This window comes from Phalacrocorax aristotelis, chromosome 10 (assembly GCF_949628215.1).
Source record: "Phalacrocorax aristotelis chromosome 10, bGulAri2.1, whole genome shotgun sequence".
NCBI classification, from domain to species: Eukaryota; Metazoa; Chordata; class Aves; order Suliformes; family Phalacrocoracidae; genus Phalacrocorax; species Phalacrocorax aristotelis.
This window is the reverse complement of record NC_134285.1, coordinates 20763335-20776620: the sequence shown is the minus strand read 5'-3', so window position 1 is coordinate 20776620 and position 13286 is coordinate 20763335. Positions and strand designations below refer to the sequence as shown.

At 38.7% G+C, this 13286-nt stretch overlaps 1 protein-coding gene across 6 annotated transcripts in view; it reads left to right on the top strand.

The window, feature by feature from the left end:
- ZNF106 (zinc finger protein 106) overlaps positions 1-13286 on the top strand; it is a 47496-nt gene that overhangs the window by 28977 nt on the left and 5233 nt on the right. For 5 of the 6 annotated variants that reach the window (XM_075105656.1, XM_075105650.1, XM_075105651.1 and 2 more), the window contains 11 exons: positions 3482-4262; positions 4652-4707; positions 5191-5336; positions 5642-5776; positions 6586-6702; positions 7578-7769; positions 8872-8934; positions 9882-10001; positions 10484-10555; positions 12100-12171; positions 12796-12942. In XM_075105656.1, the coding sequence (XP_074961757.1) occupies positions 3482-4262; positions 4652-4707; positions 5191-5336; positions 5642-5776; positions 6586-6702; positions 7578-7769; positions 8872-8934; positions 9882-10001; positions 10484-10555; positions 12100-12171; positions 12796-12942 (1901 nt within the window). The remainder of the gene's footprint in view (positions 1-3481; positions 4263-4651; positions 4708-5190; positions 5337-5641; positions 5777-6585; positions 6703-7577; positions 7770-8871; positions 8935-9881; positions 10002-10483; positions 10556-12099; positions 12172-12795; positions 12943-13286) is intronic. The other variant, XM_075105654.1, reaches the window with a different exon arrangement.

Here is a 13286-nt window from a genome sequence, read left to right as displayed (position 1 = left end):
GTAAGACTTTGTCAACTTAATAGTCTTTACAACACATCCAAATGGATTCCACGTTTTTTAAATTGTTAAGCACATGCAAATTTAGTCATATGCACCTAAGGGTTTCAGTTTTACTTCAAAATAGAACGAACATGAATTTGAAGGTTGCATCCTCTCAGAATAATTCAGTTAATTTAAAAAAAAACCCAAACCTTAAAACCTCCCCAGTAATTTTTGTTTTCCACTCTGCATCACTTACTGGGCATTAGTAGCTGAAGATCTGCCTACAAAGGAAAAATGAATGCTTGAAGATATTTTTTTTAAAATCATGACCAACTACATTAAGTGTTCTTCTTGGGCCCTGCTGGATAAGCACGAAGAGTATAATTTTTGATATCAAAAATATCAATCCATCTTCTCCCCCCCCTCCATCTCTCTAAATCCCACTGGTTTGGAGATGCTCGTTCCAAGTTTGTGTGATATTATTTGTGATTTCAGTGAACTATTTACTGTAAGGAGGATGTTAGGTTCTGTTCACTCCCACTCCCCTCACATGACTGAGTAGGGGAGAGCTACCAATGAAGGCGTATGTTCACTTTTGCCTGGAGGAGAAACTGCTCAATTAACTGAGCTACTAGTGAGAGAGCTACTGCTTCAGAAAAATGAGATCTTAATGGCTATAGCTGAAAGTGCTAACTCTTTTAGACAGTTTAAAACCCCTAAAATACATATACTGTAGTCTGTGGTTAACGGTTTAAATGTTGTTGGTGCTTTCCACTGCAACTTGCTACTGTGAAAGGTACAAACTGAAGATGAAAAACTCAGTCATCCTTTACTTCCCTAAGAGCCTGTAAAGTCAAGCAGGGTAATTCTAATGACAGTTGTTTGTCTGCCATAACAATGTCACTTACCCAAACCCTTAAGTTAGATAATTTGAGATAGAGATTCGTAAGTAAGATCCTTATTAAACATAGCCAACACAATTTTTTTCCCCTTTTCACTGAAGTGAAAAGGGCTATTGGAAAAAGCCATGCTCTTCTACTTTTATAAGCAGGGTTTTTTTGTTCTCAAGCAGCAGATAAATGTTGGCTGAATTGAAGCTTAGAATTCTGTAAATACAAGAATTTGAGGGTTGTTTTTTTTTTTACCTTTTTGCAGTTTGCTTCAGGTGTAGAATTCTGTATGAATAGTGCTTTTTGTGCTTTTTAGTCACCATTGCATTTCCTGTATTCCACTGTGTTACATTACATTAATGTAGTATTGTGAATTTTGCTTCATGTCTTTTTCGAGGATTTGACAGAGATTATGAAGCTTTAGGGCTGTGTGTCAAAGTAAACTTGGTGGTGGGGAAGAATCAGCTTTTGTGTTTGTTTGCATTGCTAAGACTTATCATGTAGGAAGCTACTACCTTTCCCTTGCTTTCCCATTTTTATTGGCATATGCCATTCTGTTACGTTTAAATATCAATGAAGAGATGTGTCGTTTTCCTTTCATGTTAGAGGTGGAAAATTCAGAATAAAGATTTAGTGATCACTAGTTGCAGTGGCACTGTTGCCTGCAGAATCTTCAGACTTCATTGGTGTCTGTGCAGGCACAACAGAAGCTGAAGAGGTGTTTTAGTTTTTTCTCATGAAGACAAACCTTCAATATATAGCTGTATTTATTACTTAAATAATTAGTTTAAGAATGGCTTCATCACATTAGCATATTAGTCAGTTTTCTACAAGCTTATTTTTGACATAAAAATCAAGAATGTTCTTTTGATTGTCAAATTAATGTGATTTTGATATTGATCAACTTCTGTATGTGCTATATTTAAAATGAGTCTCTCTCATAAAATGAATTTGCTACTTTGCGGAGAAAATAAGCATTTACCACCAGGTAAATTCTGTAATTTGAGGGAGAGGAATTCTCTCTGAGGGCAGACTGTCTCCTTTCTGGGGGTTGAACATCTGGCTTGTCAGCTTCCTGAGGAGGTCAGCTCAGCCTGGCTTTGAAGGAGCATTTGGTTTCCCCTAACTACCAGCAATCTCTCCCACTGTGGAACTGAGTAATTCTGCTTTCTTGCACTACCATGGTGATTTCCTTCTTCCTTTTCTAACACCTGCAGTAGTCCAATTGCTGAGAATTAATAATTTTTGGTTTTAGAAATTTCAGTTTAAGTTGCTGGTTACTCTTATTTTCCTGTTTGTTTTGTTTTAAATGACCAAGTTCCTTCCCTCCCCCTTCCTGTGGGAAATGAGGGACGCACGATGTTAGAGGATTCAGAATTTAAGGGTTTGTGTACCTTCTTCCCAGTCTAATTCAACACAGTAACCATTTAAACCTTGTCTAAGCATTTATTTGTTCTGTATAGAGGGTTTTCTAGCAGATTGCAGCTGTGTATGACAGTTATGGGTCAGGGGAAAATCAGCTTTCCATGGATTTACTTGAAATATGATATAGCCTACACTGTCAGCAAGTTCTAGTTTTACCTTGGATATTCCCATCCGAGAAAGGTGTGGGGCAAGATGTTCACATTTAAACTGTCTCTACTTGGATGTGTAATTCTAAAGCATCAAATTCCTACTGTGATGTGTTCAACAGTCCAACAGCTCTGTGTGAGCATTGCTGTAGCTTTAATTTGCTGGTTTCTTAAGAGACTGAAGCAGGGAAGTGTTTCAAATACTGCCAGCTTCCCATTCGTGTTGATAAATGCACTGCAATATATGAATTTAAAACATCCCGTTCTGGATTGTAGTTATTGCAGATGCAACTGGGGAATTTCAGGGTGTGAGAAACACAGCTGTGATATGCTACCTGTGCTCTTAGCCTGTCTCAGTTGAGAGGTTGGGTTCATTTGTTCATATTAGCTTCAGATTAAATGACACAGAGAGTATGTTTGCCACATCGCTTAGTCCACCACAGATGAACTAACAAAGCTTACCCTGATGGCTTACAGACCTGCCGTTTCCAGGATAGAAGGCGTGATGCTGCAGTGTGAGTTGTGCATGACAACGTGGGTTATGCACCGTGGGTCCAAGTTACTTGGTAGAAATAACTAATGCAGATGGATTAAGCAGAAGGTTTTCCAACTATGTCACTAAGCAGCTGAGATGTATTAGGCATGCATTGGTTAATACCAGTCCTACAGTAGTGGTGACAGCTGGTAAAAGGAGCACACAGTGAAGGGTGGTAGCATCTTAAGCCAACAATGTAGGATTCACCAAAGGTTGGTTGTCAGAACTTGAAAAGCATATAGTCAGCTGGCAGCTTGAATGACGTGCCCCATTCCTTTGCTTCTCAGTACACAAAGAAACATTTTATTCCCCAGCTATGTCTTTTAAAGGCTGGACAGCTGACTGAAATAGCAGATCTGCATGTGCACATAGCTTTCAACATGTAGGAATATGTACTTTACATGCACAACTAAGTATAAACAAAAAAAAATGTGGAGAAAGCAATTTTGCATTAATATTTATTGTTGTACAGATTGAACATAACACTATTCTGTTTTCTTCAGAAGAGACCAACCAGAAAACTTCAGCGTATCCAGTTATCTCTGCAACCATATCCCTATCAGAGCTGGCAGCTTGTTTCCAACGTACTCATCAAGATGTTCACAAGCCTGCTGTGGACAGGGGAAAGGTTGGACTTCCTGAGAACACCTCTCCTCATTCGCTGTCTGTTTTCAGCAAGAGAGAAGCAAATGACAGAGTGACTGAAAACTTTTTACTGGATCAGTGTAGCCCTTCTCTTCCAAAGCATTCAGTCCTTCTAGAAATGCCAATGGATAAAAGCCCCAAACTGTCAGCAGAACCATCTGAGCAACAGACAGCAACAACTGTAGTCCCAGCAGAAAAAGGGAACAGGAGGAGGAGAAAGTTGAGGAAGAAGAAAACTCTGAGGGCAGCCCACGTGCCAGAGAACAGTGATACAGAACAGGATATAATTGACTCTAAGCCCGTCCGGAAAGTCAAGGGTGGAAAGGTACCTAAAGGAGAAAAAGTTACTACATCCACTCCTCCAAGACAGGAGGATGGAGCTACTGCTCAAACAGCAAGAAACAAAGATGGGAATGACAGTGATGCTTCTCTAGAACTAGTGGAAGTTCCAGCGCCCCAGTGCGAGGTGGTTGATGTTGGTTCATCTGAGTCGGGAGATGAGAAACCAGACAGTCCATCAAAGAGGGATTCACGCAGCTCTGTGGATCAAGCAGTCCTAGAGGCGTCTTGCTCTGGTTATGATGAAGTGAGCTCTACCAGTGAGATTGGCACAAATTATAGGGATGATAGGAAAAGAAGGTAAGATTATTGTAGATCTCTCAAAAATAAAAGTATTAAACAAAATTCATGAGAGGCCTCTTTTTTTCTCTCTTTTTTTTTACTTTTCCTATTCAGAAAGTCTTGCAACATCAGTAAATTTTAATTTAATTCAGGAGTGAAATAAGAGGGAAAATGAAAATTGAATTTGTTTTTTGGGTCCAACAGATGAATGTGTCCTTTTACCAACTAATTTCTCTAATGCAAGAACAAGGCTGCCCTCTGTGGACAGTTTAGTTTTTCAGCTTATCTGTTACAGCCTATTTTCTACTACATGCAGAGTAACTTCTATTCTGGAGTATTATGTAACCAATATTTCATCTGAAAATGAATATGCAAAGTCCAATCTCGCTACTCTATCTGTGTTACAGCGTGGCTGAGACGCAGACTTCTATATCATCACTAAGAGGATCAAAGAACTCATCAGGTATATCTTTTAAGCTTTTCTTCTGATACTTTGTGTATATAGGACTTTGAGTTAAGTCTCAGTTGTACTGCTTCCAGAGGGGAATTTTGTCCTGAAGATAAAAACCTGCACTAAAAATTGAAGTGGGAAGTGATGCGTACTCAATTCTGTCATCCCTCACTGAATACTTTGTGCCTTGACCCGTATCCCCCAGCCCCCTCCCAACACAACCGCTTGTGCTCCACAGTCTCTGTAGAGCTGTAGGACAAACAATAATACAATCCTTTTTCTATTTTAAAGATCTTTCTGGACTGAACATCATAAAAAAGTCTTTCTGGCATTTTTATATTGCCTTCTGCCTCTTACAGGCTCTAGGTGGGACACAGTGAAATCTGACTTTAAGCTGCTGAACCCACGAAATAGTTCTGCTGTTTGGTAATACAAACAACAGTAGCATGTTGAGTGCGTTCACATAATCAAAGTACGTGTGTCTCTGTCCTACAGAAGTATCTTCGGAGCCAGGTGAGGATGAAGAACCTACAGAGGGAAACTTTGAGGGACACCTGGCTGCAGTGAATGCTATTCAGATTTTTGGGAATTTGTTGTATACCTGCTCAGCAGACAAAACTGTTTGTGCCTACAATCTGGTTGTAAGTAAGGTTGTGGGAATGATGTTACGTTAATTGCAGTCACAAGGTTGCAATTCTGGTTTTGTGAAGCCTCACTGTGTGGTTAAGGAAGCAGCTGCTTTTTCAAGCACTTAGGTTTTTTATTCTCTTCTTCAAACCTCTTTTCTCTCCCTTCCCAACTCCTTCTCCCTATGTGAGGGGTAAGGAGAGATAGATGGCTGCATGTGTTCTGCGTTTGTTAGCTGTCCTACCCTACTCTGTCAGGCGCAGATCCTGAGAGGCATTATGGGCCTTTATGTTGACAGACCTTGTGCATTGCTTTTTAGAGCAGGAAGTGTGTGGCCATCTTTGAAGGACATACTTCAAAAGTGAACTGCCTCCTGGTCACTCAGACAAACGGGAAGAATGCTGCACTCTACACTGGCTCAAGTGACCACACTATCAACTGTTACAGTATCAAGGTACTCAAACTCTGTGTTGATTAACGTATACTGCTTTTTTATGTGAGGGTTTCCTTGCAAATACAAATGAAAAAAGCCTTTTAAACCCATATGAAACAGCAAACCATGAGGTGATTTACTCTCCTAATCTTTTGGCTAGCTTGTCAGCAGAGTTTTTGCCAGAACAGCATGACAGGATCCTGAATGTTGGAAACACCAAAGTGCAGGATGGTTGTCTGGCCATGAATATTGTATCTGTCTTGCTGTATGTCTAACTTCATTGCTTATGGAAGGCACTGCTGTCCTTACAGAGCAGCTATAGAGAGAACAGGAATCTATTATGAGGGCTTGATGGGCTAGAAACGAATTATCTGCTTCAAGGGGCAAACTGCCAGAGGTTTTTGACTCTTAGGCTGATGATTAATGGCACTTCGCTTTAGGGGACTTCACGTGGATTCCTCAAATTCAAGCATGTAACAGTGTGTTATTCATATATATATGTGTGTGTGTGTGTGTATATATATATATACACACACACACATATATGTAGTCTGTAGTCTAAACTTCTATATACATTAGAGGTTGTGACTGGAATAAAGCTTTTAGGGTTATAACTGGTTGCTGAAGAACTGTCAAGTCTCAAAGATGACAGTTAGCTGATTAAAACCAGTGTCAAACTGCCATATGACACCAGATTTTCAGATGTTTTTCTTCAGCCCTGTTGGTTCAAAAAATGCAGATTGTAGGTGAAAATCATCATTCCCTTCAGGCTTTTTTCCCTGAATTGTTTTCAGTTAATTAAAATCTTTAAATAATTCTTTTTATTCCAGACCAGAGAGTGCATGGAACAGTTTAAATTGGAAGATCGAGTACTCTGTTTACACAGTAGATGGCGGATCCTTTTTGCAGGCCTTGCAAATGGCAGTGTAGTTACTTTCAGCATAAAGGTTAGTTTGTTTAGATATTAGCACCTAAAAGGCTGTTGCAATACTGTTTCTCTCCACTTTGTGTGTCTTTCACTTCTTTCTCTTGAGTAGTAATTGTATTTGTAATTTAAGTATTTTGGTACAAATGGTCACTTGAGCCCCTTTTGGTCCTTTTTCTTGTCAGTGCACAAAGCTGTCCCATCTCCCCTTCCCTCCGGCTACCGTTGTCTTAACTGCTGTATTGTTGTCACTTTTTCCTTAAGGTTCCACCTGGCCTATCAGTCATGTGCCATGAATGTTTTTTGACACAGTTGATTATTTGTGAATCCTCCTTTTGTGCCCATCAAAGTAGTATGAGGGATTTTAATGTGTGGGTGATTTTGCCTGCTCCATTTGCAGTTGTAGAAGAGACTTGTTCATGTCGTTTTCTGACAAAGAGGCTTAATCAGCAGTTCCCATGATATTTAAAAGTTCCCGTGATATTTAAAGGTGAATGAAAATCATTATTTAAATAAACCTTTTTTCTCAGTATTCTTTTCATGGATCCCTGACTAAATTTCTCAAATTTATGCTGACAAATTTATTTTGTTTTGCATTTTTCTCATAACACTATTTCCTCTCATTGTCCTAATTTGAAAGGAGTACTTACTGGGCCTTCACTAAATAATGAAATTTTTTTTTTTTTGAAAGCCAGAAAATCGAAGCCCAACATAAGGAGTTATTTCCTTAATTTGGAAACTTAGTGTTAAGGTACAACTCTTACCGCTGCTGAAAAAGTGTGTTACTAAACTGAAATCAGATGCTGTAACAAGCACTACACAAAATGGACTCAGTGGTCTAGTCAGTGTCGTAGCAAAGTTTTAATTCTTAAATACCATTTTTTCCTCCCTTAACAGAACAACAGGCAGGTTGATACCTTTGAATGCCATGGCCCTAGAGCAGTGAGCTGTCTAGCCACAGCTCAGGAAGGAGCACGCAAGTTGTTGGTAGTGGGCTCCTACGACTGCACCATAAGTGTGCGAGATGCACGGAACGGGCTGCTTCTCAGAACCCTGGAGGGTCACAGCAAGACTATACTCTGCATGAAGGCAAGTGTATTTGAAAATACGTTTTTGACAAAGAATGCTAAAAACCAGTATTGCTTCTTTCTTTTTCTTCCTCATCTAATTGTGCAGAATCTCAGCAGGCTGTGGTAGGAAATGGAGTATTTCTCTATTTTAAATGATAAAAACTGAGTAATCTGGTAGGAAAATTGTCTCTGGCTGCTATATCTCATGTTCCCAGCAAAACTGTTGGGGGTGTGTATGCAGGAAGCATGCTTATTTCATGCCGGAAGATTCAGGGAATCTTGAAGCATGAGTTTGCCAACAGAGGGAAAGTTGTGGAAAAGATGAAGCTAGTTTTCACAGACCCTGATTGTACAAACCTTAAAGGAAACTGGAAAAAATGTAACACTAGAGAAATATTCTTCTTTAATAGAAGAGTCATTAGCACTTATTTACAGGCTTCTGACTCCTGAGATTACAAGTTGGAACATATGCTTGTCTGACTGCTTTGCTGTGACCACTGTCATGTAACAGATGGAGGATGACTTCCATAAATTGCACATGTTGCTTTATGTATTTTGGTGCAGTGGCACAGCCTTTTTTGCCCTGTGGACTAGCCTAGTCCTGCTTGCATGGCAGCATACTCTGATCCCTTCTTTGATCCATCATGGAACTGTTAAGCTTCCTCTCTAGATTAGTACTTGTCAGGAGCACTGATTTTCTTATGTGACCAGAATATAAGTGCACAGCACATCCCACATTTCCAGGAAACAATGGGCTTTAGTGTGCATGTGCAGAAGCAGTATTCTGCATTCAGTTTGCTTGGTCCCTGATCTGCTGCAGAGCTGTCCCTGAGACTAGTCTGTAGGTAGGATGAGCTAGCCTGGTGGGCTGCAAGTTAACAGCTTCTAATTTCAATTGTGCAGTGTCAAAAGTCATTAGGATAGCAATGGTACATTTTAACTCTTATGTAAAGGAAGTGCATATTGGGTTTTTTTCATACTTTGTTGATTTTAAGAATGTCAAATTTAGGAAATATTACAGTGCAACTTGAAGCTGAACAGCATCTTAATGTTTTCCTTGCTTGCCCATTTCCATATTTGTTACAAAAATAAAACTTTTTGGTTTGTTTTGTTTTTGTAAGGTTGTGAATGATCTGGTATTCAGTGGCTCCAGTGATCAGTCTGTCCATGCCCACAACATTCATGTAAGTCTCACATATAAAGTTGGAATGACTTTTGCTATTAAGGCAATGAATTCCTGTCCTATAAAGTCAGTATTTCCAGAATTTTTGACTGACCGGTGGGGCAAAATATCTGCCAGAAAAGGAAGACACACAATTTTGTCAGTGTGACTATGCACCACAGCTACCTAAGGAGGGATGGAGAGTATAAAATACCTTGGGAAACACAAACATGCTGACTCTTCTAATACGATATGCAATGTCTTTTTATCTAGGGAACTTGCTTTTGCAAATATTACTAAAATGTGCTGATAATGTAGAAAGGGCTCAGAGGAAAGCTGTGTGGGATATTCTGGTGGGGAAGAGTTTCTTCATTGCAGGAAAAACTTGAACACAGTGTTCCAAACCAGCTGGTTCAAAAGCTGTTATCCTGTTATGAATGCTCTGTCTCTAGCCTGCCACCCTCTTACTCTTTTACACCATCTTTTCCCTGTGCTAGCAGAAGCATTCATGTAGCTATGCAATAAGTTAGATTAAGAAACTTGTCACAGATAAATTTTGATTGACAAACAAAAATTCTATACTTCTGTGTATTTAGTTAAATTTGCTCACTGATCCTTGTGGCTACATAAATACTTCTAGTACTAATAGCACAGTACTATTTGCAGGGTAGGTGGGAACATATAACTAATGATGGAAGGAGAAGTAGACACTTTTTGTAGTGGCTGGCATTTCTGTTGTACTGGAATGGCTCTGAGTTGATGCGGGCAAAAAGAAGGATAACTAGTATTTGACCATAATCTAGAAGTGCCTTCACAGGAAATGGAAGTCTAAGAAAGAGTATGTCTGTTTTTTGAGTAGTGAGCATTGAAGCTAGCAACTCTGTTAGATAAAACTCTTTTCTTGTTTAAAAAAGAAAACAAAACCAAAACAACCAAACACGTATTTGCCTTTGCTTTTTCTTGGCGCAGACTGGAGAGCTGGTACGGATCTATAAAGGCCATAACCATGCAGTAACAGTTGTGAACATTCTTGGGAAGGTGATGGTGACAGCATGTCTGGATAAATTTGTTCGTGTTTATGAGCTACAGGTAAGAAAATTGATAGTTACTGATGACATTTACCTAAGGTGTTAATTATTTTGAAGTAAAAAAGAAGTCATCTTTGTGCTTACTGGTCTCTGGCCCATCCCTCTCTTTCCTGTCACTCAGAATATCTACTTGTCTCACCAGCCAAAATACATGGGTTTTAAAGAATAAAACCTAAACACCTAAGCCCCTTTTTTTTTTCTTTTTTTTTTGGACCTGGGCTATCCTAAGATAATGACAGCTCAGAAAAGTGGGGAAATTTTAGTTTTGTCTGCTTGAAAGACCAAGTGCTTAGCTGGACAAAAAGGCTCACAGAAGTAATGTAAGCAGAAGTGAGCTTTCATGGTGGCTAAGAAGTTTGGTATCCACCAGGGGAGTTTAGTTTCTACCCAGGGAACTGCTCTTGGAAGCATTGTCATTTCCATGTCTGTTAAAATGGCTGTTAACTGTCACACTATTAAATGTCTATTTCTGTTTCTTTCAAGTCGCATGACCGATTGCAAGTCTATGGAGGCCACACAGATATGATCATGTGTATGACCATCCATAAGAGCATGGTAACTTCCTTCTTTTCACTGGTCCTAGAGAAAGTTGTGATTTCCATAAGCATATACAAGATAGTTTACGTTTTTCAGCTAATGAAATCAACCTGCTGTCTAAGGCAGAAGAACTTAGAAATGTTAGCCAAAAAATCAACGTGCTACAACAGCTTTGTATTTATGTGATATTATTGTTTGGGGAAAAATTACCTGCTAGCTTACTGTAGTCTTAAAACAATAGTTCTGTTTACAGTGATGATTGCAATAAAGAAATAGTAATTATCTAAATAGAAAGTAAATAAGTGAATAGAAATAGTAAAATATTCCCTCTTTTCAAGCATCAATCCTGTTTGACTTTTACTCAAGAGTCACACAGATCATAGAAAAGCTTCAGCCACAGTCAGGCCTCTAGTAACCTTTGACAGAATCTAAACAAGCATATGCAGTTGATTTAGGTGCACAGGTTTCTTCATGCATCTGCACTGCAAGATAGGTTTCAGAAGCACTTCTGGATGAATAACTTGCTTAAAATAGTCATTAAAAGCCCTTATTTGCCTGCATGTGTAGGAATTTGTTTACAAACTTTCTTTCAGACTGTAAAATAAGAGGTATAGTAATGATCTGTAATAATAGAAGAATGAAGTCTAACAGAACTGATCTACTAATTGGAACACATACTGCCCAAGCTTCACTTCTCACGTGAGTGAGATGGAGAGCTAAGTGCACTCGGGCTTTGCGCTTACAGTCCGAGGCTTGAACTGTCCCCCAGCATTAGGCTGGTTTGGGCATTCTCAATCAAAGAAGTGTTCAGCTGAGAAGCTTAGTGGTGTGTGAAAGATTGTAATTTTCTGTAGTAGTCTTAGTAGTAAAGTATAGTCCGTTACACACAGCAGATTGGCTGTTATAGCCCAGTGATGAATTTCTGAGAGACAAAAAGACTCAAACAAAAATAACAAATGAACACTGCAGCTTGCCGAGTTTTCTGTATTATGTGAGGATTTTATAAAATGATGAATGCTGTTTATGGGATTATGAATGTCTGACATCCTTTCCTTTCCAAAGGACAATTTTGTGTAGAGTATTTGCCTAACAAAAGTGGTTTTTAACGTGTCATTTTGCCTCCCTTTTAAGGATATGCATCAGTCTTCTTTTTCTGAAAGTCTGATGTTCTTCCTCACCCTTCCTCTTCATCCTGTTCCGATATACATGTAACTGGTTAAGTCCTGGAAATAGGTTCAACTTGATATTTACACCCGAAGTTTTTTTCACTTCAGTGGATAGTAGCATTATATTTTAAAGTTTTCTGAACTTTTACACACACGACGTTATCAACGATAGAAGTTATGGAAACATTTCTTATTCATTAGTAGTTTTTTGTAAACTATGAATCCAAATCTTAAAAGAATTAGGTTAGACCCACTTTTTTAAATTTAGAAGCCTTGCATGTCGATATTTTATTGTTGTTCACCTAATATACTCTACGCTGAAGCTGCCTTCAAAATTTGACCTAATTTTTTTTCTGTTATTCCCAGCTTGCTTATCCATAAATGTTTCTTTTACAGATCTACACTGGATGCTATGATGGCACTGTCAGAGCTGTGAGGCTTAATCTGATGCAGAATTATCGTTGCTGGGTAATGAGCAAAACGTTTTCAGCCTTTCTTTGTTACAGTTTTTAGATTAGTTTTCTGGGGGTGGTCACTATTCAGTCGTGGATAGCTTGATCTTTAATGTATTCAATAATATTTTTAAAATGTGTATGTACATTTTAAATGTAAGTATGTATCACTGGTTCCATTTTACATGGTCTTTAGTACACGTGTATGCTTTGGGGAAAGTTGGTAGTAGCATCTCAAATTATTTTTTTTTCTGGCAGTTTTTAAGATAGTGACGTATAACTGTTTAAAACCATTTCATCTGAGTGACAGAGAAAAGCTGATTCTCTGCTAAATAAGTTTAATTAAATTTCCCATGACTCTGTCTCAGGTTAGCTTAAATCTTGTAAAGACTTAGTTCCTCTCTTCCTCCTGCCATTCTTGCTGATGGTCTAGGCTTGGCTAGACGCATGAAGAATCTCTGTAAAGCTGTAATTAAAGGTATAGAGACCACTGAGAATGGAAACGGAATAAGAAGGTTAAAAGTTACAGGAGGTGGCACGTGTGTGAACAGTCTTGGTAGAATATTTTGAAGTTGCAAGAAGAAAGGCATTAGCTAAAATTCTTTTTCCCTGGCTTGTTCTGACATGTTTTTCCTACCAGTGGCACGGATGTTCACTGATCTTTGGAGTTGTGGACCATCTGAAACAACACTTGCTAACTGACCACACCAACCCAAACTTTCAGACCCTAAAATGTCGTTGGAAGAACTGTGATGCTTTCTTTACTTCCAGGAAAGGTTCCAAGCAGGTATGTGGTTGAGCTAATGTGGCTGTATTTGGTATAAAGCACTTTATATCACCACAGTTGTGGGACTCGGTGCTATTCTCTTTAAAAGGGTTAAAATCTTCTAGTCTTGACAGGTTTAACAGTTACAGTCATACAAGGTTCATAGGGTTCAGTTCAACTTGTGGCAGATGAGGAGTGCAACTAAGCATGATAACTTGAGTTATGGTCAATTTTAAAACAGTTTGATCCTAAAACATTACATGGAAATGATAAAATTCTTGAAATATTAGAAGAAAATTTGGTAATTCTACTCAAGATATTATTAAGTTTTTGTAGAAAAAATTTATTTTTAGGATGAACAACCA